Source organism: Mesocricetus auratus, unplaced genomic scaffold (genome assembly GCF_017639785.1).
Source record: "Mesocricetus auratus isolate SY011 unplaced genomic scaffold, BCM_Maur_2.0 Super-Scaffold_100022, whole genome shotgun sequence".
Classification (NCBI taxonomy): Eukaryota; Metazoa; Chordata; class Mammalia; order Rodentia; family Cricetidae; genus Mesocricetus; species Mesocricetus auratus.
The window spans coordinates 27,654,871-27,681,386 of record NW_024429203.1 but is presented as its reverse complement, the minus strand read 5'-3'; the positions used below and the strand labels follow the sequence as shown (position 1 = coordinate 27,681,386).

Sequence of the window (26,516 nt, the reverse complement as noted above, 5' to 3'; positions counted from 1 at the left end):
TGTGAACCCTGACCTTGGGAGTATTAGTCTTTAGAATGTTAGGGAGTCACACATGGTGACAAATGTATATATACAAGTGTGCATATACATTTGATATAGACACCTATGCCTGATGACATGTATATACAAGCTAGAGAATAGCAGAATAGTAAAGAATGGACTCCCCCAGACTTTTACAAATAAATACTTAAAAGTTTGCTCAGTGGCACAACAGACTTAGGATGCAAAGTTCCTTTTCCTAAAGCCTGTCTTACATTGTACATAACTCTAAGCTCCCAGTTCCAAACTGTTTCATAGTACTTTATTCTCAAACCTCAGACTTAATACTATTTAGAAAAGCAGGTTCTTGGCAGCCACATGAGGATGATACATGCTCTTGTGGCCCTGGCTGGGGTGACTGACTCCCATCCTCTGTGACTGCTAAGCAGATGTCACAGGTGAGTGACATTAAACATAAGGACTCCATATCATACACCACATCCACATCTAGGACTCATTTCCCTGCTTTAGTCACATCTTACAACCAAGCAGTTAGTTGGGGTTCTTTCACAAGAGAGAAAAAAGGCTGTAGGTTAAGGGAACCTAGAGGGAAAGCCAAAACAGGACTACACAATAAAGAATAGCTCAGTGGCCATCAAGAGGTTTGGCAAACACCAGCAATTTCTACTTGACAAGGGTGACTTTCCCCACCATAATTCTCAGTGGTCGCTATGAGTCGGAAGGATGTGCAGACAAACCCTCAACACTCACTTAACATTAACAGCTAGCTGGAACGCATCCTCCAGCCAATCCAGGAGCTTGTGTGTGAATTCACTCACATCTTGCTATAAGAGAGGCACAAATTGCAGTAAGTTAGATGCAATACTGTACTCAGGGAATTGAAGGTTTGCCCTTAAGCCCACAAATAAAGATTCTACTCCTATGACAAAATCTCCTTTTTAGAGGTCAAACTTGCATAAGACACAGGAACAGGGGAGCCCAGTGACTAGAGACAACCGCAGGGCATTAGTGAGATCTGACACTAAGGTAGGCCAGAAAGGAGGTGGAATTCTGCAGGGCTGGCCACATTTGTGTGTGACAGAAAAGCAAACACCATCTCCAATTAGGCATTTTTTAAAAAGCCCACAGAACAAACTAGAGTCCACTAAAATACTGTGAAAACTGATGGAGAAAGGCAACTTTCGAAACTGTTTTGAGAATGCTGGTTAGCTATGTGGCCATTTAATAGAGAGCAGGTTTAACACTGTATGCAGAAAGAAGCTGGCGCAATAGCAACAGCTCTGAGTTTAGTGGCAGCGGAGAAAGGAAAGATTCCATGACTAACAAAGAAAGATCACTCAGAAAAACTGCTGCATTCAGCTTTAGGTGGTTTGAAAAAGAGGATTTCTATCCCGAAGTGATGTTGCAAGTCTGTAATCCCATATTCAGGAGGCTGAGGCAGGAGGATCAGGAGTTCAAAGTTCACCTGGGTTTAATACTGAGATTTGTCTCAAAATCTAAACCAAATTAAGATTTCTACCAGGGTCATCAAAGGACTTGAATTTTCTCAATTATCCTTTGCTATGTCTTACTGAATTACTTTTCAAATTTATTTCTGCCTCAACAGCCTCTGTTAACTCTATTTATTTTATTGCCCCCCCCCCCAGGTTATTGGAGACATTTACTAAGTAGCCCTAGATGGCTTGGAGCCGCTGTGTAGACAAGATTAGCGGCTTCTGTGCAGTAATCTCCTGCCTCCGACGCCTGTGTACTGGGATTACAGCATGAGCCATCATGCCTAGCGAGGCTGCTACTCTTTCTACCACCATGTCTTCCTCCTTTGGTAGCTCCAGCACTCTGCATTACCTCTCACTCACGCACATGGACACACAACATGCATTCTCTCACTCCACCTTCTGAGAGCAAAACACAGGGCAAATGAACGTATACTCACAGCATCCTGCCTAGCTGTGTTCAGAGCTTGTCACACAATAACAACAAAAACAGCAGTATCACATCAACAAAGGGTGACTTCAAATACTCAAGCTTGAAATAAAACAAAAGAACAGAGCTCCCATGTACCTGCTGTTCCTCTGATGACCGGAAGGCTCCCTTTAGCAGATCGAGGGCTGCAGAAGGATCTACAAACTTTCGATTTGATCCCAACAGTAGAGCAAACAAATACTGAAGCTCTTGCATAAACATGATATTTCTCTTTTCCTAGAGAAAACAAAGCCATTTTAAAGATCTTATTTGGGAAGTTTGAACAAATAAAGAGAAAAGTTATCAATAATCACTCTCTAGTTGACATTTACCAGGCTCTAGATCAGTCAGATTAACACAGAGGGACAAGATAAGGACAGTGTTACTCTAGAGCACCACCTTATGAGAATGCACTACAGCAAGGTGACAAAAGGAATGCAGTCAGAGCACACAGAAGCCTCTAAGGCCAGTCCTCTGACTCAGGGATCTGTTCTGTATCCCTTGATGCCAGAAGCCAATGGCAGGAGAGAGGACACCTGGGGCACCTCCACCACCTGGAGCATCAAGGTTCTGAGTGTCCCCACCCAGCACAGAACTAAGGTCAGAATAGTGCCTCACTGTACTGTTTTGGGACTCTTGTCCTAATCTTATTCCTATGTAACTGTACATCTTCATAAACCCTTGCTTTCTATCCAAAGGAGGGAAGAGAATGAATGACTAACAATGAATCAAGTATCAACAAGAGCCAAAGCCTATCACAGTTAACACATTCAGTCCGGCAACATAGAAACTTTGCCTCAGTGCCAACTTACAGTATGACTTCGACAGTTTTCAAGTATGTTCTGTGGTAGACTATAGCTCAGAACAAGTCTTCGGAATTCAGGCAACTGAAAGAGAGACTGAAAGAAAGAAATTCATTCTTAGTTACTTTCAAAACAATTGTAGTTATTTTTGGTTTTGTTATTTTTAAATTATCTAACAGGGTCTTAACAGATAATTTAGGCTGGCCTTATACACCCTACCCAGCCAAAACTGGCCTTGAACTCCTAATCCTCCTGTCTCAGCCTTCTAACTGCTGGGACTACAACATGTATAATTATAGGTGGAGATATCAAAGGCAGGCATGGTAGCTCAGCCAGTACCCTAGTACTCAGAAAGCTGAGGCAAAGGAGTACAGTGAGTTCAAGGCCATCCTGGGATACATAGTAAGTTTCAGGCCAATCACCATACTGTAAAATCCTGTCTCTAAATAAGTAAACATTTTCTTTCATTTGTAAAAGTATGCATAACTGTCAACCTAGCAATTCTTCTTATAAGAGATTATACACAAAAAATAATAAAATTAATTATTTTAGGTAAAAAAACAAAGCCTAAAAAAGAGGAATAAACAACACTAGATTAATACATATGGATATAAACATTAGTAATGGAAAATTATGTGTCATTAAAACGATACTGTAGGTGGGCGATGGTGGCACACGCCTTTAATTCCAGCACTTGGGAGACAGAGAGAGGCAGATTTCTGTTGAGTTCCACACTAGCCTGGTCTATAGCATGTGTTCTAGACTGCCAGGGCAGTTACACAGAGAAAGCCTGTCTCAAAACACAAGAACAACAACAACAACAAAATTAAAACAGATACTGTTAAGTCTGAAAAGATTTTAGGAGCGCTTGCTGCTGCTGCTGCTGCTGCTGCTGCTGCAGAGAACTGGAGTTTGGTTCCTGGCACCCACAAAGGATATCTCATCATCACCTGTCACTATGGCTATAGAGAATGCAATACCCTCTTTCTGGTTCCTTGGGTACCTGTATGCACATAGAATGCATTTGCAGACATGCACACAATTAAAAACAAATATTTTTTAAAATGATGTAGAAATGCTCCCATAATTTACCTACTAAGCAGTAGGAAAGAAAATAAACTGACAAGAATACATGCAGCAACATGAATAGTATCAGAAATACACTTTTTGTGTGTGACAGAAGCAGGGCACAGAAGCTCAGGTCTATAATCTTAGCACCCAGGAGACTAAATCAGAAGGACCACCTCATTTTCAAAGCTAGCCTAGACTATACAGTGGATTTTTTGGGCCAGCCTGGGCGACATAGCAAGACTCTGCCTCAACCAATCAATAAATCAATAAATGTTAAAGAAAAGTATAATTCCATTTGTTAAGTTTAAGAACATAAAACTAACACCGTGTTTAAGACTATACACATGTATGATTATGTCTGTGGGGGCAGAAGGTGATGACAGACTAAACTCAACAGCACAAGGATTTCTTAATATTCATTTAAAAAAATATGTGCACATGTGTGTCCCTGTGCAAACTCAGGGGCCATAAAAAGTGTTAGATGTTCTCCTCCACATTCTCTACATACACCCTAGAGTCAGGGTCTCTCCTGGAACCTAGCATGGTTTCTAAGCTTAGCTGGAAGCCAGCTGCCCACAATCTCCTATCTCCACCCACTTGAAGCTGATGTTATAGGCATGTGCTGGATGTCTGGTGCTCATAATTGTTCAGTAAAGTGCACTTAGCTGCCAGTTCTCTAGCCCTTGTAATACTCACTTATCTGAACTATAAGTACAGCTTTTCTACTCTGTCATGTGTGTGTGTGAGTTCATTTCAAAAGGGATCATTATGTAGTCCAGGCTGGTCTCAGGCTCTTGAGCCTTCTGCTTCAGATTCCTGAGTCCTGGAATTGCAGATGTATACCACCATGTATGGCTCTCAGTCACCCGCCTTAAACCTTAAAATGCCCTCTAGTCTTTCATTTTATACCCCAGTAACCTAAAGGTCAGGACCATTCTGCAGTCTTTCCAACTTTAGAATGTTTACATAAACCTTGTCAGCTGAATGTCCCTAATTCCAAAGTCTGAAACAATTGATAAGTTTTTGGGGTTTTGTATACGGTATCCTATTGTCAACTGGTTTTCCTAGAACCTTCAACAACTATTCCAAAAAAAAAAAAAAAAAGCTGAAAGCAGTACATAAAGAAAACATACGAGGTCGGGCAGTGGTGGCCCAGCACTCAGGAAACAGGAGGCAGGTGGATCTCTGAGTTCGAGGCCAGCCTACATACAGAGCGAGTTCCAGGACAAGCTCCAAAGCTACACAGAGAAATTCTATCTCAAGAAACAAACAAAAACAAAAAAAAGGGGGGAGGGAGGGGAGGGACGAAGGAAGGAAATAAAACATATTCAATATGTTTCAATATCTCTCACACGAAGGTTAAGGGCATTATGAATCCAGAGTGTGTTTGTCTCCACACATACATAAGACAGATACAGGAAGTAACTGACTGATAGAAGCCTAACTTTACCTTTCTACTTTTTTTATGGCAGGGTCTCACAGGTCTTGGCTGATATGGAATGTACCACAAAGCCCTGGCTGGCCCTAGACGTGCAGCAATCCTGTTGGCCCTGCCTCCGAAGTGCTGACTACAGATGTGTGCCGCCTCACCTGCTTTGCTCCCGTATATATGCTTTGCCTTTCAAGCACCTATTTCCTGGGAGCTGGGGAAGCAGCGCACACACATCGGGTAACGTGTGCGGAAGTTAGAGTATAACTGGCAGGAGTCCGTTCTCCCCAACACCCCCACTCTCCACTGTCAATCAGCCAGTTCTAGCAGTCTTGCTCTCTCACCTGGGTTATTTATTTTTGACTCTTTACTCACAAATGCTCTGTATGTGACTATATGACTCACACCCTAGCCACCTTCACACCTCCGCTTAAAAGCCTCCGTATCGGTCAAGCCCCTGACCACACCCCAGAAGCAGCAGCCCCTTCACCTAGCTGAGCCACCCTTGCCCTCCTTCGCAATGCCTTTGTGGCACTTATCACTACCTGATTCTGTTGATTGACCACCCCACTGTTTTGAGATAAACTCCAGGAGAGTATGGGTTTTGTTTTAGTCACTGTTGTTTCCCAGGTCCTACAGAGTCAGGCACATAGTAAACTGAATGTATTTGGAAGTGTTTTGGCATTTGAGCAGTGGGTTGGATGCCACAGTACTATTTAATGAACAAGCTTGCAGGCAGGGTGAGGGAACAACACTGTGGCCACATGAATCTCATGACCCCTGGGAAAATACCTTACGTGTATTTAGCTTTATGTGCATTAGTGTCTTACTTGCATATAATATATGTGTATGCATGGTGCCCATGGAGTTCAGTTGTATGCCCTGCAACTGGAGTTAGGCATGGTTATGAGCCACCGTGAGTCTTAGAGAGGACCTGAACCCAAAGTCCTCTGCAAGACTAAGAAGTATTCTTAACTGCTGAGCCATCTCTCCAGCCCTGGGAAATATTTCTTAGTAGCCACTTCTCTCTAAGGAAATCCACCCACCTGTTTGGCTTTACTTTGACTCTTACAGTACTCTTTTCTGAACCAGAAATGCATACCTTTAACTCCCATGTAGTGTCTCATACAAGGATGTAAAACATAGGCATCTTGAACTGAGCACTTCTACAGCCTTACTGGCAACTTCCAGCACACACAAAGCACTCCTCTTGTGTCAAACAGCACTCAACCACCTGGCTACTCTAGCTAGACCTTGCAGTCTTCCTCATTCTTCTCTTGCAGGTATCATCCATCAAGTGCTATAGATTCCATCCCCCACAAGAGTGTTTTCACAGGGCTGAGGATGTGGCTCGGTGATAGAGTGCTTGTCTAGCGCACCAACACCCTGGAGCAGATGGGTAGATGTGTGTACTCACCTACATTTATATTGAATTCATGCATATAGCTGGCATAGTGGTACATCCCTATAGTGGTGATGCATACCTATAATCCCAACACTTGGGAGGTACAGGCAAAAGGATCACAAATTTGAGGCCAGTCTGGGCTACATAATGAAAAAGAACATTTTTACTTCTCTCTTTCCAGGATACCTATATGCTATGCCTCTATTCCAGGCTACCATGAACAGAACTCATTGACTGCTGATCCTAAACACTTAACATATTTACATTTCAGTACTGCCCAGTTTAGACATCATAAATTCTCAATCCAAAACACACAAAAGTAACTAAAGAACAGTAAGGCTACAGCAAAGACTAGCCAGGTTTCTATAATTTAAAAATTCTATTACATTCTTATTTACTGCCAAGAAGTGGTCAGACAACTTGCCGAAATTAGTTCTTTTTTCCCACCATGTGGGGTCTTGATCAAACTCATGTCACTGGGCTTGACAGCAAGCACTTCTACCCACCCAACCATCTGGTTAGCCTTGTTTGAATTTTTTAAAGTCATACTTCACATTTTACATCTTAGCAAATTATTAAATGATACCCAGAAGAAAACAGCAGTCTCTTAAGAACACCATACCTGGATAACAGCACTGAACCAACATGTGTTGCCAACATTTTTCAGCCCAACCGGCCAACCATCCACCCTTCTCCAGTTATTGGGATTGTGGTTTTCTCCCCAAACTTCACAGCGTTTTCGCTTTGACCGTTTAGTTTCCGCAGAGTTTGCCTCATGCATTCTGGAGCATGCCAACACCACATATCAAAAGAAACAAAACAAAACACAGTTTAAAGAATGATTTACTATACAGAGGATGTTGGTAATTTTGCACAAATGACTCAAATGCCAGAATAACCACCCACTGGACAACTACTGGCTACATAACAGTTCTACAGCTATAATGTAAGTGAAAATCGAGGTTTAAGTACAAATTTAAGCCCTTCCATAACAGAGACTATTTCTAGTAAGATCCACAATGAAAATGAGTTGAAATTCACACCTACCACATTAAAGATATTCATTCAACCATGATATCCTATCAAAGGGCTTGCCAGTGAAAGGGGGGAAGAGGCCCTATGCTAAAGCCTCCAAGCTGCCTAACACAAAATACTCTGTTCTATGTTACTCTGAAAGAGAATCTCAAGAGGTGTAAGGTGATAACTTCAGAAATCAATGAAGATCACAGTTGGAAATGGATGTCTGTGAAGCACATGAGACAAGTACCATATTAGTGCCAATTCCAACACCATATCCTCTGCTCACCTGAGACAACGGTATAGCCCTTAGCCTGTCAGAGACTATATTTAGCAGATACTTAGGCTAGGTTGTTGTTTCTCCATAGTAACTGGGAACAACAAAATTTTGTAGGCTTCTACTCAAACACTATGTTAAAATCCTCTGTGTTTGGCTTTTCAAAGTGAACAAAAGTCAGAATGGTGGCATACACCTGGAATCCCAGCACTCTGGAGGATGAGGGAGAAGGGTCACAAGTTCCAGGTCACTCTGAGACCTAAAATCAAAACAAAAAAAACAAAACAAAACAAAACAAAACAAAAAACCAGGGGGGAAAAAAAGGAAAAAAAGAGAAAGGAGGGGGAGGGGAGAGAAAGGAAAGGGAGAAGAAAGAAGGGGACCGAACAATAAGCTAAAATTGCACCTTAAGGAAACTTCATTTTGGTTCAATAAAGGAACAGAATGACCCAGAGTAGCTCTCCCAGAACACAATACAACAAAGCAGCCACAGGGAACAAAGATCATAAATTAAAGCAATAACCTATTAAGATCTCTGCCATCAGTTTGGATCTTAGGAGACTCCAGCAGACTCAAGGCAATGGCTGCCTGAAGGTCATCTTTGTTGTCATGCGTAAGGTCTATCACTTCTGTTAGGAAACAGAAATGTGGTTAGTTTCTGTACAGGAAGTAAGAAAAAGTAAAAACATTTTCTAAGCCATATGCATTCTCAATTCTCACCACAGTGACTTCTCAATCCTGTAACTGTCTCAAAGTCAAATGAACAACATATTGCTGTATTGTAGTGTTACTCTCCCCAACAGTTCAGAAGTAAACTGCTACAATACAATGCATCAGAGGCTGGGGAGATGGACCAGTGCACAGAGTGCTTGCTGCTTGAGCATGAAGAAGACCTGAGTTCAGATCCAGCATCCACATCAAAGGATAAGTATGCTAAGTACATGCCTACAAGCTCATCCCTGGGAGGCAAAGAAAGAAAGATGCCAAAAAGACTTGGTGCCCTACTGTCAACCAAATGGTGAGCCTAGGTTTATTGAGTAGCCCTGTCTCCAAAAGTAAGTAAGGTGTAGGGGCTGGAGCTCATCAATTAAAAGCAACTATTACTCTTGCACAGGACCAAGCACCCACATGGTGGTTCACAAGCATCCATAACTTCAATTCCAGGGATTCAATGCCCTCTTTTGGCCTCTGAGTAGCACTAGATGCGATGCACTTACATACACACATGCAAAACACTCATATACATAAAAATAAATTAAGGTGGAGTGTGATAAAGACACCTGAAGTAAACCTCTGGCCTACACGCATGTACATACCCATTCACTCATACATGCATGCACTAAATAAAATTCATTACTATTCCACAAATTCAAAAATACATTTCATACCTGGAATCTAATAACATTTATCATTGTAAAATATCAGCTACATAAACAATTTCATAGCAAAGGATAGTCAACTTTTCTATAGAGAATAGAGGACATACTTTATGAAGTTGGCCTATGACCTAGTACAGACATACTAAAACTAATCAAGAAGAAGAAAAAAAATTTAAAGCCAGCCTAGGTTATACAGTGAAGAAACAAGAAAGAAACAATTTAAGCTTGGTCTAAGGCCTGGCTCTCAGCAATGTCTCAGTGACTAGTCAAAGGGTCAATGTGATGAATGGGGAACCATAGTCAGTGTCTTCTGCTAGTATGGACAAGAACCAAGATAGGTGAGACCTACTTGCTAATAGTTCTTTGTTGGTGGCACTCCCTTCATCTTCAGATGGTTCTGTAGCAGTTGTATCATAACTGGGCTCCTTAACTCTTTGGTCAGTGAGAAGGCTAACAGCTTGAGTGATGTCACCATTGCTGGCCTAAGAGGAAGAAAAGCAATAACAAATTCCAAAAGAAAATATCCAAAATGACAATAAGCAGTATTTTTGGTGTTATTCTTTTACTACCATGGTGACACAATGAGTAAAAGCCTAAGTATGGCTCTGAGGCAGAAAGTACAGTCAGGAAGTCTAGTGAAGGCAGGAAGCCTGATACATCCGACAGGACAGGACTCAGGTGCTTGGATTTTCACATGAGAAGCAAACCATAGCCTTGCTGGATGGTGGAGTCACTGCTCCAGGAGCCTAACTCCACAGACCAGTTATGGCACAGTGAGCCACAAAAGGGGACTGGGAGCCAACACAGGTGGTAAGTCAGCCTGGACAGTAAAGTCTTGAGCAGTCACTATATTTTATACAAGTGGCATATCTGCTTTGAACGTCTTACCAAGAAAATAGTCTAAAAGGTACAACAAGAGAATGAAGAACCAAACCTTACATGCATTGCTTGCCTTCAACATTATTCAGTCACAGCCAGTCATACCTGCTGCTATTTTGAAGCTAGTGTGTTACCATTTCCTTGGGTACCATTCATAATGTATCTTTTCAAGTTATATCAACAATGATTAAGAATAACAACATCACACCTGAAGAGCAGCCAACCTATCTGCTGGAATATCTTTTGTTGGTTGCACTCAGGATCCATATAAGGTCTATCCCAAGCACATGGATGATGGGATTCCCACTGGCTTCCCCAACTCTAAGTTCTCACCATCTTCCTAAGTTTCTCTGCCAAGGAAACTAACTATCTGACCTGTAGGGTTTCTGTTCCTATGTTTTGGCCTGGTATAAAAATAGCTTGAATCCACCCTGTGAGGTGGAGAACTGCTTCAGAGACTGTTGGCTAAGTCAGGACTGGAAACCAACCTTTAATGCTTCATGAAGGAAGGATGGATCCTGGATGCCTGTGATTTCTCGCAGTTGATTTAACAGCATCTGGCAGCTCTGTTTTGAGAAACAGATAAAATTAGTCAGACCTGGGTACCTCTTAGACAGACAAACCCAAGACTTGCATTTTTCACTTTAAAGTGCTGGCAAGCTCCATGTAGCAAGTTACTGATGGTCAGTCACATTATAAAATGCTGGATCTTATCATTCTGTCACAGAAAATAGGCAGTTACAAGAGCAATATGACTCAACAGAAAACTCCAAATACCTACGGCAGTTGTAATCGGTCAGCCTTAAGGAGCCTTGGACTTTCCTCTCTGGGACAGTGCATCAGTAGGTCATATAAGGAGTTCAGGGAAATCTGCATGGATGTGAGGATGAGCTATTTTAAGCTTTACTGTGCATGCCATTTGTGTGTGTGTGTCATTTTTCACTGACAATAAGCTTCTAACCCCGTAATTAACAAATGGCTGGCACCACTAACTTAAAAAGCTAGCACTTTCTGAATTATCAGATGAGACATACAGATCCAGAAGAATGAGCCATGGAATGAATGCTTCCATTAATCTGAGCCGCAGAGAAACCTAATTAAAATCCAGTTACACAGATCATCTTAAAATCCTTTCTCAGCTTTAGCTGGTCACCCTACTATTCTGTTTGGCAGTCAGAGCCAATACGAAACCCCTATGGACAAAGACAGCTCAACTGAAACAACTGGCTGGCCAACATGAGATACCATGGTCAACACTGAAACAAAACAGTTACAGATTATTCCAGTAAGCAGCAATCTAATTTGCACCAACTAAGGTTGTGCCAGGGTCAAGTCTTGCCTTAATGCTGCAGGCTTCACCATTAAGTTCAGTCAGTAATGGCTCAAAGAGACAGCCTCCATTTACTGCCAGCTGTAACCGAAACAGTATCCTATGGTCTTCAACAGCTGAGGACTTGCTGGCAATGCATAAGTACAACTAGAAATAACTGATTGGGCAGTCATCCCTAGGCCTGGAAAAAGGATCACAGCTTTCTCTTGACACAAACTCTCTGGTCAGGAGTTAGAAATTAATCTTCCCCCTCCCCCCAGACAGCAGTCTTCAATATTATGGGTTTTGACAATCCCAGTCACCAGAAAAGGGCTGATTATCAGGCCAAAGGGGCTGAGATTTAGGTTTGGTGAAAACAGAAAATATAAGCTTTTTTTTTTCCTTTTAATATAAGGCATTAATTTCCTTCCAGGTGATTTTTAATTCCATTTGATTTCACAGTGTAAAAAAAAAAGGATGTGAATCTATGAATCTAGAGTCTATAAAATATTCTGGAAAACCAAAATCAACACACCCCCAAAGTCATGAAAGGATGGGAGGGGACAAGAGGAACCTGATACTATCAAACTAGAACAGAGGTGGAAATGTCAGACAGACCCCAGTAACCACAACTTTATCTGGAATGACTCTGTCACCAACCATCACGATGCATAGAGACAATAAGAGTCCTGACAAGAAACATTTGCTAACATATACCACCTACCTATATCCCTGTGCAAGCACTAAATGATGCTGGTTTTACACGCTTAATCCTCATAACAAACCCATGACTACAGAGAATAACTTACACAAAGTTATTTGCTGGGTGGGTGTGCTCACCCGCAGCACCTCCAAGTAGACAAAGACACAGGAGCAAACACCCCTTTAAAGCAAACTTTTTCCCTGTAGTTTGACCTTGACTTTTGCATGGTAATAAAGTTCTATTTTTAAAATTTTGCCAACCTTTATGCTATCAGGAGCTGATTGCTTAGTACAATGTGTTCTAAAAAGCTATCATCGGGAAGTAGAAGGGCCAACGCTGTGGCATTTGACTGATTCAAAGGTGCCATCAGTTACTCCAAGAGAAAAAGCTATCACTGGAACTATGCCAGAGCCTAGTGACAGTCCCGTTCGCTTACTTCAGCTTCTTGCAATTTATGCTGAAGAACCCAGTAATTCCAGGTGCTCTTCCTGGCATTCGATGGGCAATTCTTTTGCATGTTTCTCAGCAACAAAACTAAACTTGGCTGAATACACTCCTGGCATCTTTCTATTTTCCTGAATATAAAGCATGAGAATTTCACATTGCAGGTTGTTCCTCCAGTGATAAGTGCTTTGTCTCACAGGAAGTTGAACGCACACCCCCTGGGCCTCATTCCCACTTATTCCTTCACACACAAGTTTTGTTTGTTTTTCCCTTTTGCTTTTATGCTAAGTCACAGTGCAATCTTTTAAAAGACATTTTAAGCAGCTGGCAAATGATGTGGGGGATAACAGTGGGTGCAACTTGACTGTTATTCATAACAACATGACAGTAGGACTAAGTCCAGAGCTTCAAGAAAATTAGACAAGCATTCTACCAACCAAGGTTCATTTCTGACCCCAAGCGTATATATTAAAGTGTTAATTTTGTAAATGTTTTACTTTATGTGTACAGGTGTTTTGCCTACATTACACGTTTGTATGCCCATGCCTGGTGCCTGGGGAGATCAAAAGAAGGATTAGATCACTTGGAACTGGAGTTACAGTGTGAACTGCTACTTGGGTTCAGGGACTTGAACCTGGGTCCTCTGAAAGAGAAGCCAGTGTTCTTAACCACTGAACCATCTCTCCAGCCCCTTGAATGTTAATTTTATAAGACCAGGTGTGATGGCTCATAGCTCAAGTCCCAGCACTTGGGAGATATAGGTAGAAGAGTTCTACAAGTTTGAGGTCAGAAAAGCCTGTCTCAAAAAACAAAACAACAGAAAGAATTACAAAAGTAAGTTTACTGAGTTATTTGTTTTTCAAGACAGGTTTTTTTTTCTATGTAACAGTCCTGGAACTCGCTTTGAAGATCAGACTGACCTCAAACTCAGAGATCCACCAGCCTCTGCCTCCTGAGTGGTAGGATTAAAGGTATGCACAAGAGTTTTACAATGGTAAACCTAAGTCATCATGCTCCCACAGTATCCCCAACTCACTGTCTCTCTGGCACCTCACAGAAAGTGGATTTAAATATTAACTCACTAACTATAGCATTCCATAAAAAGTACACATTCTAGTACAGACAAGACAAAGCCTGATGAAGTCAAATGATGGCAAGAACCAACAGGTCTGCATTTCCTTGGCTAAATTCACACCGTTTTCACAAAAACAAACCTTCTCTTTTCCTGCCCAGAGGCAATAAAGAAAGACAGACCCACCCATCTCCAAGGAAGGCTAGCTGCACACCTCAGCCACACAGTGACTTGAGAGCCAACCAGAGAGAGATTTCTCTCTTACTCATTTTTAAATTTTTTTCATACAACTGGGAATTGGAGGTGCATACTTTTAATCCCAGCACTCGGGAGGCAGAGGCAAGCATATCTCTGTGAGTTCGAGACCAGCCTGGTATACAGAGCAAGTTCCAGGACGCTCCAAAACAATACAGAGAAACACTGTCTCAAAGCAACAACAACAAAAATTTTCATAATATATTCTGATCATATACTTTGCCCTCCCAAATCTCCCCAGCTGCTTCCCACTTTCCTATCCACCCACCCAACTTCATATTCCCTCTGTCTCAAAAAAGAAAACAAAAACAAAAAAAACCAAACCACAACAAAAGCAAGCACACACACAAACAAACAAGCATGGAGTCCAGTTTGTGTTGGTCAACTACTCCTTAGCAAGGGGCCTACCCTGGAGTGTGGTTGGCAGATCCAGTGTCACTACCTTGGAGAAAACTGATCTTCCGTCTCCCAGACAGTATCCATTACAAATAGCTTCTTGGTTAGGGGTGGACTTTGTGTCCATCTCCCCTTCTCCAATCTGGGATTTTGTTGTTTTTTTTTGCCTCCTCTCCAACCTAGATTGCCTGACCCTTGGGGATACAGGGAAAGGGGTGGATTTCTCTTAATGCAAAAACAACTCACTTAAACAACAAACAGGATTTCAGGTATTAAAAACAAAACAAACCCCTAAGTCATCAGTCCAGTAACAGTAATACTAATCGGCCCAATCAGACTGTAATTTAAAACCCCCTCACCAGCCGGGCGTTGGTGGCGCACGCCTTTAATCCCAGCACTCGGGAGGCAGAGGCAGGCGGATCTCTGTGAGTTCGAGACCGACAGCCTCCAAAACAGAGAAACCCTGTCTCATAAAAAAAAACAAAACAAAAAAAAAAAATAAATAAAACCCCCTCGCCAAAAATGGCAATTCCTAACTCTTATGTGTGTGTTCATGTGTCTAAGTACTAGCACACATATGCATGCCACAGGAGTGGAGTCAACCCTGTTTGAGACAGAGTCTCCTTCTGGTTACCTGCCTTGCAACCTTTCAGGTACACTGGAATAACACACTCACTGTATGTGGATCCTAAGTGGACTCAAACTCAGATGCTCACACTCGCACAGAAAGTGCTCTACCCACTGAGCTATCTCCCCAATCCCTATTACACCCATCTGTTCAAACAGCAATGCTCCTTTCCCTGTCCTGACGGTTATGTTGCCCAATCTTGTCTGGTCTGAGAACCTCTAATTAACAACTAGGAAACTGGGAGTGGTGGTTCCCACCCACAACTTTGCACTGAGGAGGCTGAGGCAGGAAGAATGCCACAGGTTTGAGGTCAGCGAGGACTAATGGGAGACTACCTTAAAAAGCACAACAATAACAAGTGTGTGTGTATCTACCCACACATGTATACTTAATAAGTGAAATTTAATAAGTAACTACTGAAGGGTATGCATGTATATATGTATGTGTGTGTGTCAATAGTTCTGAGACACTAGATACAATGAACAGTTGTCTTAACAAGAATTTCTTTTGACTAATTTTAGTTTTGTTTTTAATTATGTATATGTCTGTAGAAATTTGTACACCTGTGTGCAGTACCTTTGGAGGCCAGAAGAGGGTATCACAACCTCTGGTACTGAAATTACAGATAGTTTTAAGTTGCCCCACGTGAATGCTAGGAATCAAACACAGGTCCTCTGCAAAAGCAGTACCCCTAAACTAGCTTTCCATACCTCAGTTTCTTAACAGTGCATGGAGACTGCTATTAACTCTCTAAACGCCACAAAAACAGGATGGACCAGCAACTCTCCTGTGTTTTTCTTTCAGCAACACTTCATACCATTCTAATTTATTCACGGGAAGAAACCTAACATAGTTATTATGACATGACTTGATGGGCGGAACCCAGTTTTTGTGAACAGAATAAAATCTTGATATGGGCTAACTGATCATTTATATGAATTATGTAAAATCTCTCTCCCTTTAGGAGATTGTAGCCAATAACAAGCCAATACCAGCTGAGCAGCAAAGACAACTCACAGTCTTAACCAGAACTATATGAAGAGTGGGAGACAATCTTCACATGGATTTTTGAATGCACTTATGTGCTGGGAATCAGAAGCATACAGACACAGAATAAACGGTATGAATGGGAAGGGTGGGCTAATAAAGAGGAACTCGTGGCTTTTTTGATAATGGACAGATCACTGGGAACTGGAGCACTAACTCTTCCCTCCTTTTATAATTCTCTGTCATCTAGTTACTCTCACAGAGCTGGAGTATCATTTAGCATGCAGATGGACACAATGCATTAGGGTTGTCTGCTGCTTATTCTGGCAGCCATCTTAGGGCCAACTAGTTTGGGTCAGCCCACCTTGGCCTACAGACAACCAACGTGCAAACATAAGTAAGAGTGGGTAGTAGAAGTGTAGCCAAGTGGGAAAGCATGGTGGAGTAAGCTGGTAACTGCTTGCTCAGGAAGATCACTGAGGGTCTGGAACCAGCCTGAACTACATTGTAGTTCCAGACCTGCAGGGAGCCATGAGGTGTGGCCGCCATTCCAAGATGGCACTGGGCCCCTGCAGGGCTGGAGTAAACAACTCCATATAGGGTCATAACCAGAGTCACCAGCTCGAGCATGCTCAGTGTCTTCAGCTTGCTGGGCCAATCAGGGAGCCTGAGGTGGCTGCCAGGGGTGCTCGACCAATAGGACAGTTGCACGCTGCCTCAGCTCCTATATAAGCAGCTGCAGTCTTTGTTCTGGGTCCCTTGCTTCCTGCTCTCCCTTCAACCAAGAGGCTCCAATAAAGCGTGATTTGGGAAGAATCCTTGTCTGGTGGTAGTCTTTCCTGCTGGTCAGGGAGTGCTCCACACAGACCAGTCTGGGCTACATAATGATTTCTAGGCTAGCCACACAGAAGGGACCTAATCTTAAAAAACAAGGGGGCTCAAGGCCTACCTCCCCCAAAACCTATGGAGAGAGAATGGTTGCTAGGAGAGGAAGACATTTCCTTCAGTTGTGTGCCCACTGGTAAGCTGTCCAAACACCTGTAAATAGTCCCTCGATCATGCTCCTGTAACTGCAATTAAACCCACTGGGTCCCTAAAAAGACATCAAAGTAGAACTAGTTGCCAAGAATAAGGGGATCAGCAGGAGTCAGAAGGAATAATATTCCCCTCCCCTTGTTTTTCATATGCATATGTGTAACATGTATTCTTCCCGCCAGTCTGGTCCCAGTGCTGCACCAACCCCAAATAACACACAGAGACTCTTGTTAGTTACAATGCTGTCAGCCAATGTCCAGGGCTTCTCATTGGCTAGTTCTGTCCTAAGTATTAACCTATGTCTACTAATATATATTTCTATAAGGACTTATCTTTCCGAGGATGGCATATGAAAAGTCACAATGAAACCCACTGTTACATACAACTAATATACAATATTATATTGTAAGTTGGGGCAAGAGATATAGCTTAGCAACTAAGAACACTGACTGCTTTTACAAAGGATCTGAGATTCAATTCCCAGTAGTTACATAGCAGCTATGGACTATCTGGTAATTCCAGAAAATCTAACCCTCTTCTGGCCACCTCAGGGACTACACACATGGTACACAAACATGTATGTAGGCAAATTTTAGTCATAAACATAAATATTTTAAAATAGTGTGTACAGAAACCTATGTGTAACAGCAATACTTAAAGCTGGGGCAAGAGGATCAGGCACTCAAGTCTAGCTTTAGCTACAGTCAAAGTCAGCATGGACTATAAATCACTGTCTCAAAAAATAAAATGAAAATTTCAGCTGAGTGGTGGTAGCAGAGGCAGAGGAAGGCAAATCTCCGTGAGTTCAAGGCCAGAGTGAATTTCACGACAGCCAGGCCTACACAGAGAAACCCTGTCTTGAAAACAACAAAAAGAAAAAATCAGCTAGGTCACCCAGGGATAACAAAAAGTCAAAATGGGATGAAATATACCTGATTCAGGGACAGACAGACAGACAGACAGACAGACAGAGAGAGAGAGAGAGAGAGAGAGAGAGAGAGAGAGAGAGAGAGACTAGATTTTACAGGGCCCGTGATGTCAACTGGTAAAAAGCATCTGCCTTGCAAATCTGCTGAGAGCTTGGGTTTGGTCCCAGAATGTGTATAGCAACTGGAAGGAAGAACTTACCACATAAAGCTGTCCTCTGATCTACACACACAGACTGTGACACGCACCACCACACATGCATCACTTCCCCATATTAATACATTAACATTTAAAGCATTTGTAATTAAGTTTTTAAAAATAATTTGCTTATAGCCCAAAACAAAAAGAACTTAGTACTTAGTAAATAGCTCACTTTTATTTTTCATAACCCCAGAGTAAGCAGTCCCAAAAGTACAAGAGGACCTAAAATGAAAAAGAGCTGCCCCTCCTTCTCCTCCCATCCACACCCCTAGGGGCTGCCACTATTCAGAGTTCCTAGTTTATCTCTATGGAACCCATAAACATGAGTATTTATCATACTACATACCTTGCTTCTTTCTTACTTTAGAAGACCTAAGAGAAATGCTCCATTTCTTTCAGTACATGCCCAACCAAATATGAGAAAGAAGACCACACACAAAGCCATCACTCAGCTGAATGGAACGCACCTACAAAACCTAAGAAAACACCATTCAACAACATACTATGAGGGCAAAATAACAGAGGAAGATGAGCCATCAGGTTTATATGCCGCTTTAGAAATCTAGGCATAGTAAAATATTATTGGGTGTCTCTTGGTATAGAGCTGGGTTATGAAGGTTTTTAAAGTCAGGATGAGTTCAGACTTGATGTGATGAAAAAGGATAGCAGAGTCCACAGCAGGGAACAGATGGGGTGAAGATACTGTGTGTGCAGAGGTAGGTGTGTGTGTGTGTGTGTGTGTGTGCATGTGTGAATGTGTGTGTATATAAATGTATGTGGTGATATATTGCTTATGATCTAATAAAGTTGCTGAAGATCAGAATGCAAAGCCAGTCACACTAGACAGTCATAGAAGTTGGGCAGTGGTGGTATACACCTTTAATCCCAGGACTCAGGAGACAGAGGCAGATGGATCTCTCTTGAGTCCAAGACCACTCAGGGCTACATCCCAGCACTAGAGAGGTATATAAGGAACAAGCAAAGGGTCTCATGTGACATTCACTTTCACAGGGAAGACAGGATTTGCATTTTAGTATTGGTAGAGGTAAGAGCTACTGGCTGGCTGCTTTACTTTTCTGATCTTCAGCTTGAACCCTAATGTCTGTCTCTGGGTTTTTATTATTCATGCTACAAATTGGCTTTATTAGATCATTAACAATATACCACCACAATTCCCCCTTTTTGTCTAATACAAAAAAGGAGGCTATAACTAATATAAGAAAAACCATGTAAATAAGTGCAATAGCTATATACAATATATACAGACAATAAGTACATCAATAATGTCTAATCCATTCACATTTGACAAATTCAGAGAAAATACTCCATTATCTATCCATCTTGATGAGTCCTAAGTCTCATACCTAATCTATTTTTTGCTCTAATTTGCATTATCAAATTATCTTTAATGTTTCTCAGTCTTTTACACTTTATACCTCTTGAGTTTCTTTCCTGGGTCTGGTAAACAAGGGAAACTATAACTATACTATCCAGCCTTCATCTCTCCCAGAGACCCAAGAAGGGACTATTAACTAGTAAGCAGTAAGTACAAGCAAGAGACGTCTGAAAAATGTGAAAAATGACAAAAACAGCTGACTGCCTGGACAGACACCCAAAGTTTTTCTGCAATGTTGGGGCATCCATCTTTGGCCTACAGGCCTAGCATATCTGATAGACTTTTCTGTGAAGCAGGAATTTTGCAGAACTGTCCTGCTTTGTCTTGGCAAAGTTCAACAATCACTCTCTTTTGTGTTCTGCTTGTCCAATGTGGACAGCATACTATCAGCAGGTGAGGCAAGGGCACTTTCTTGCCCAGTGCTTACTTTTGCCACAAAGAAAGTAAACTCCATGTGGAGTTTCTTCAATGCCCCTCACCTTCTCCGAAGTAGATTGGTGCTGACAGGAGCAGACGTTTCTTGCCATAAAAAAAAAAAACCAAAAAACTATATATTATTAAAACATCTTAAGTGCCATATTCTATAGATGTCTGAAGTGTTTAAAGATGACCTATCTAAAATGTATCTGTCTGACCTTGTAAACATACTTAGTATGACTAAAAATTCAATTGTAATAGGTGACTAATTACTAATTACTGCATTGTTAAATGAGCTGTATAGGTATAATACCCTGAACAAGGTTAGAAACATGTGTACAGTATGCTTTAATAAATTAATCACAAATTTGTATTGATATACAAAATTTGTATAAAAAGTCCAATCCAAGGTAAAATATTTAAAATTAGTAGTTGCTTTTTAAAAGTAGATTCAACAATGTACCTTTTAATCTCACCACATATGCACGGAGGTAGAAGTACAAACTGTGCGAGTTGGTTCTTTTTTTCTACTATGTGGGTCCCAGGAGTGAAACTCAGGTCAGGTTGGTAGGTGTGGCAGCAAGGACCTGTTTTCACTGTGCCATCTCACTGGCTCAGATAAGGTATTTAAACTTTTAAAAATATTTTGATGTTTATTATTTTTATGTGTACTTGTGTTTTGGCTGCATGTATGTCTATGTGCACACAGTACCTACAGAGCACTGAAGAAGACATAAGAGCCCCTGGAACTGGAGTTAAAGATGGTTGCAAACTGTCTTGTGAGTGCTGGGAATTGGGAAGAGCAGCAGTGCTCTTAGGCAAATCATCTTTCCAGCCCTTGGGCAAGGTATTTAATAGATGAATCTAGCACATGTCAACGACTGGTTCAGTGGTGTGAGACTAAGGAAGGAGGGCCTTCCAGCTGAGCCACGGGCTTCTGAGCAAACCAGAGGTAACAACAGGGACAGGATGCTGGCAGGAGCAATGTGGAGGCAGAACACACCCCGAACATCTCAGAACAGGGACAAAGCTTAGTCAAATGCTTGCAGACAGACTCTACAAAGTTGCCCTCTGACCTTTGCAGGTGCACTGTGGTGCGGATTACCCCCTACACACACAATAATACTAAAAGGAAAAAATAAGAGTGTGACCAAGGAAACATACCCACCCTGAGTTTCCACATGCTGTAAGCACACATACAAATGCATTGCCCAACACAAACGGTGCCATACACAAAATGCTAAAAGCTGCACAAGTCCACTGATATGAAACACCTAGAATAGATAAATCTAGAGACAGAAAGCAGCTGTCATTGCTGAACAGTAAAGGTAGGAAAAATGAAGTGACACCATAATGGCTATGCAATTTTCTTTCAGGATAATTAAAATTTGGAGACTTTAAAAAAGAAAATAAATAAGACAGAGTCCTGCTCTGGGCTACAGGGTGGCCTTGCCTGACTGCTGGGATGACCAGTGTGCCTCATCCCTGCTCAGCAGAGTCAACTTTAAATTGCCTACTAAAGTCAATGCAGCATGCTGTTGGTACCACTCACTCATAAAGACCTTTAGGTTGGCTTGGCTGATACTCTGACCTTCCTTTCCATGTGGAATGCCAGCCCAGACTGCAATGGATTCACCTCTCAACAATCTCAGCCTTCCCAAGCACTGGATTTTTTCACCTAGAAAATGAAGTCCATAGCATCTACTTTAATAGCACTGGCAGAATGTCAATAAAGAAACACCTACAGTCATGGTCAGTAAAATGGACACCTGCCATGTGACCTCTTTGTCCAATTAAAGTTTGCTTCTGTATGTACTAAAAATAGATACCCTAGAAAAAGGGCCCACTAAGGCTCAGCATTTCAACTTACTAGATGCATCACTCTGAAAACTATTTTCTAGGCATACTAAACTTGACTTCAGAGGTATGAAGCAGGTTCAATGAGAATCTAAGTTCAAGTGTTTTACAGCCAAGTGGTCATCAAGAAGTTTGTTTTTTGAGGTGCTTATGGTACAGTGGGGGAATGCTTTGACATTAGAGCTCTGCTATATCAGTCATGTGCAGTACATAGGGAAGGAATCAGCTTAAAATTTCACAGGATGTGTGGTGGTTTGAAAGAAAATGCCCCCCAAAGGGAGTGGCACTATTAGGAGGTGTGGTCTTGTTGGAGGAAGTGTGTCACTGTGGAGGCAGGTTTTGAGGTCTCTTATATGTTCAAGCCACTTCCTGTGAGACAGACCACTTCCTGTTACCTGTGAGTGAAGATGTAAGGACTCTCAGCTCCTTCTCTAGCACCACGTCTGCCTGCATGCTGCCTTGCTTCCTGCCCTGACAATTATGGACTAAACCTCTGAACTGTAAGTAAGCCACTCCATTAAATGTTTTCCTTTATAAGAATTGCCATGGTGTGGGAATCTCTTCACAGCAATAGAAACCCTAAGTAACACAATCCTAAATTGATTAACACAGAAACATGGGGCTATAGAGATAGTTCACTGGTAGAGAGCTTGCTATGAATCCTGAAGACCAGTGTTGGTGGTTATGGAGACCCTTCTGTAACTGCAGTTACTCAGAAGGCAGAGATGGGATCTCTGGAACAAGTTGGCTAGTCAGTCTAGTCATTTCAGTCAATTGAGAGATCCTGCCTCAATGGAAAAAGTTTAAGGAAGAGCTCCAACATTGCTCTGGCCTCCGTGTGCACCCATACACAGGTGAGCAGGCATACACATTGGCACACTCACCGCACCACCACCTTTACACAGGAAAAACTGTACAGAAACGTGCTTACGGTAGTAACTGGAAGGTAGCATACACTAGTAAGCATTCCATGCCTACTACAATAACTCTCAGGAGAAGAGGCACACAGTAAATGTTAGAGGCTGGTACTTCAGATCTGCAAATAGAGTTACCTGCATCTAAGGATTAGAAACACACAGATTTAGACTCAGTTAATAAATAGTCCCTAGAAAGTGTCAATCAAAAGAATAAAAGGCAGGGCCCAATGATCCAAGGGAGCAGGCAAGAAGTAAGCTTGCTAAGACCATGCACAAGCATAAATAGAGAGAGGGTCGGGCCTCTTTCTGTCTCACTGTGCAATAGGAACCAATCAACTCCCTGGTTGAGGAACTGTATTTTCAAGGGGAAAAGACTGAGAAAGTAGATCACTGGACCAGTGCTTGCCTAGCATGCAGGAGGTCTTAGGATCAACCCCCAGTAAGAAACCACCTTAGGTAGGCAAGCCTGGTAGGAGTACTGCTCCTGCTATCCCAGCACCTGGCAGTGGAAACAGAAAGACGGCTCCAAGTTTGAGGCCAGCCTGGACTAAAAAGATAGTTTCAAAAAAACAAAACAACAACAACAACAACAAAAACCCAAGATTAGGTATTGTGTTGAATTCAAACTTTCTCAGGTCTAATGTTTATTTTTCAAAGTTCTATAGGTGCAGATACTAGGGTAAGTGATTTAAATATATAGTGGGAGGTTTTAGGGGAAAAAAGTAGGATAACTCATGAAAACAATAAGCTCAAACTCCAAAACAAGTTATTGGCTTAAAACATTGTAGTGAGGGATCATAATGACAGACCAAGTGTGGTGGCCCAGGCCTGCAATCCCATCACCAGGGAAGTTGAGGTAGAAGGACTGCTGTGAAGTCAAGGCTAGCCTGGGATACAGAGAGCCCTGCCTCAAAAGAATTAAAAATAAAACTCTTCTTAAAAGTCTAACTTGGGCCGCCGGGTGGTGGTGGCACACGCCTTTAATCCCAGCACTCGGGAGGCAGAGGCAGACGGATCTCTGTGAGTTCAAGGCCGGGCTGGACCGATAGCCTCCGAAACAATACAGAGAAATCCTGTCTCGTAAAAAAAAAAAAAAAAAAAGTCTAACTTGGGCCAACAAGGGGGCTTGTCAGGGAAAGGGCTTGCTGAGCAGCCTGACACTGAATTCAATCCCTGGAACCCACATAAAGGTGGAAGGAGAGAAAGGACCCCACAAAGCTGCCTTCTGACCTCCACTCTCACCCACACCCACCAAGCATGCACACAATAATAAAAAATTTCTTTTTAAAAAGTCTCTTTGGCAATCTTCAACATCAGGTACCTCACAGATGCTGATTAGGTAAAACCACTAACTGCCTACAAACTGCTGCTCCTAGATCAGGCTCTCTGCAAGCCAGCCCCTGGCCAAACAGCTCTGGGCTTGCTGGAGCTCAGACCCATCCACATGGCTACCTCATGATCGGTGTTTGCAGAAGCTGCACTTTCCATCTCCATCCTTGCTTAGAATCAAGGGAGCAGCCTGCCTGTCTCCCATCACCCGTATTTCCCAATGTTTTCTCACTAATTCTTAATCATACTGCCATGTGGGGAAAAAAGAGGCTTGGTTTTTGAAACAGGGTCTCATTTTGTCACCAATACTGGCTTGGAACTCAACATATAGCCCTGGCTTGAATCAAACTCACAGCAATCCTCCTGTATCAGCAAAACTTTCAGAAGAGTTTTCAGGGGTGGTGGTACTTCAGCAAAAATGGTTAACATTTCTAAAACTCTCCCAACTTTCTTTAAGAATGTGGCAAGCACCACAGTGACAGAGTACTTCTCTGTGTGACCCAGGAAAGTGGCATGACGACAGAAAGTGGGCAGACTAAGCCTAGAAAGACTAAGGGAGTAAGAAGACTGTGCAGAGGTATGAGTGTTCTGAGTCTGTGTCGGCCGAGTTAAGGCAGAGAGAGACCTGGCTAGGAAGAGAACTGGGAGAGAAGGAAGGGCCACATGATCTAGTTCTGTGCTGGTATGTTCTAAGGATGATAAAAGAAGACAATAAAATCATGAGGCTCTATTGATTTGAACCAAGTGAAGAGGACTACACTTGCATGGGGGCAGCAGGCAAGGCTGCTGACATGCTGTTTGGAGGGTTTGCTGCAGCTGCTGTTCTCAGAGTTAAGGGCTCCTATGCACAGCAGAATGGGACTTCTTAAGTTTCTAAAAGTTTAATGTATAAATAAATCCCCCAGGGAGGGAATCAAAAGGCAAAATTTGGGCTAAGGGCATAGTTCAGAAGGTGGCCTTGCATGGAGCCTTGAGTTTGATCTCTAGCACTGTATAAACCAGGTGTGGTAGCCCACACCCATAATCCCAACACTCGGAGACTGAAGCAGGAAGATTACTGTGAGTTTGAGGGCAGCTTGGGCTATATGATGTGTTCCAGGCAGTCCTGGGATAAGAATGAACCCCTTTCTAAATAAAACAAAACACAGCTTTGATTTAGCAGGTCTAAGATGGAGGTCCACGTGCCAGTTCCGATCTTCAACACACCTGATTCCACTGTATCAACACTCCATCCTGGTGTTCTGACCTATCAACAAAGGCCACTGAGCACACCTGGGCAGAAATGAACAGACAACAGCTGGAAATCAGGACTAGCCAGCTCACATACCCAACTTTTACATGTTTAAATTCCCAGTGAGCAGAAGCTGCTGATCCTCTGGGGTAACAGGGGAAGACAGTGAAGGTTTGTGGGGGTAGTCCAGGACAGGACAAATGGCTAAGGTGCCTATTTAACATATCCAAGCTGGACCTGGCCATCAGGTTCTCCCAGCATCCCTCAGTCCCCACCTGCCACAGGCTTGCATACCCCCACCCTTTACCCTGAACTCTCCAGTCCAGGAGCTGGGCTACCCTTTCCCCAGAAGCTCTTCTCTGTATAATCCAGACATTTTAGTTACCCTTCCCTTTTGGGCCTTTGTCCTGGCTGTAGCGCCTGGTTCCCCTCTCTCTCCTCTCCCACATGGCTCTTCTCAGTCTGATCATGTCCATTCTGGACTCTTCCAGAGATATCCCTCCCTCTGACTATGCTCTCCCACATATATCTATAATAAACTTTCTCCTTCACCATACCTAGGAACAGTCATGTCCCTTTCTTTCCTGTTTATTTTTTTTCATTCCAAGGTTGAGCTAAAAGGTAGACATTGCTTATACTAGGGTTTCTATGTTGTTCACATAATAGGCCACACAATACTCTTTGGGGGCCTAAACTGTGCCACGTAAGATACTGTACCCACTACACTCCAGCAGCACCCTTCCCTACAGTCATGGTCAAAAAACATCTCCAGGGGCTGGAGAGATGGCACAGCAGTTAAGAGCACTGGCTACTCTTGTAGAGCAACGATTTAATTCCCAGCACCAGCTTACAATTGTCTACAACTCCAGTTCCAGAGGATCTGATGCCCTCTTCCAGCTTGCGGACATTTCATGCACATGGAACACAGACATCCATACAGGCAAACCATGCATGTACATAAAGTAAAAATAAACTCATTAAAAAGAGTGCACACTATTCTTGGTGAGACCCATTAGTGGAGGTTTACCTCTAGCAAACAAGGGGGATGAAAGAAAGTATAATTTTCCATAAAAATAAGAGATGAGATGCTTAAGAATGGAATAAACAAAACATCAGACAGCTCTTAGACATCAGCAAACTCTGAGGATTAGAAAAAACTAAATACTAAGAGGTGGGACTGTTGAAATCAG

General features: G+C 42.3%; 1 protein-coding gene across 7 annotated transcripts in view; it reads right to left on the bottom strand.

Annotated features, from left to right (window-relative positions):
- The window catches only part of Usp28 (ubiquitin specific peptidase 28), a 62,863-nt gene that overhangs the window by 31,425 nt on the left and 4,922 nt on the right, over nucleotides 1-26,516 (bottom strand). For 6 of the 7 annotated variants that reach the window (XM_040729869.1, XM_040729870.1, XM_040729871.1 and 3 more), the window contains exons 2-8: nucleotides 10,711-10,788; nucleotides 9,693-9,825; nucleotides 8,488-8,593; nucleotides 7,293-7,452; nucleotides 2,775-2,861; nucleotides 2,062-2,199; nucleotides 751-824 (exon numbers count right to left, since the gene is read on the bottom strand). In XM_040729869.1, coding sequence (XP_040585803.1) covers nucleotides 751-824; nucleotides 2,062-2,199; nucleotides 2,775-2,861; nucleotides 7,293-7,452; nucleotides 8,488-8,593; nucleotides 9,693-9,825; nucleotides 10,711-10,788 — 776 coding nt within the window. Of the gene's footprint in view, nucleotides 1-750; nucleotides 825-2,061; nucleotides 2,200-2,774; nucleotides 2,862-7,292; nucleotides 7,453-8,487; nucleotides 8,594-9,692; nucleotides 9,826-10,710; nucleotides 10,789-26,516 lie in introns of those variants that run through there. The other variant, XM_040729876.1, reaches the window with a different exon arrangement.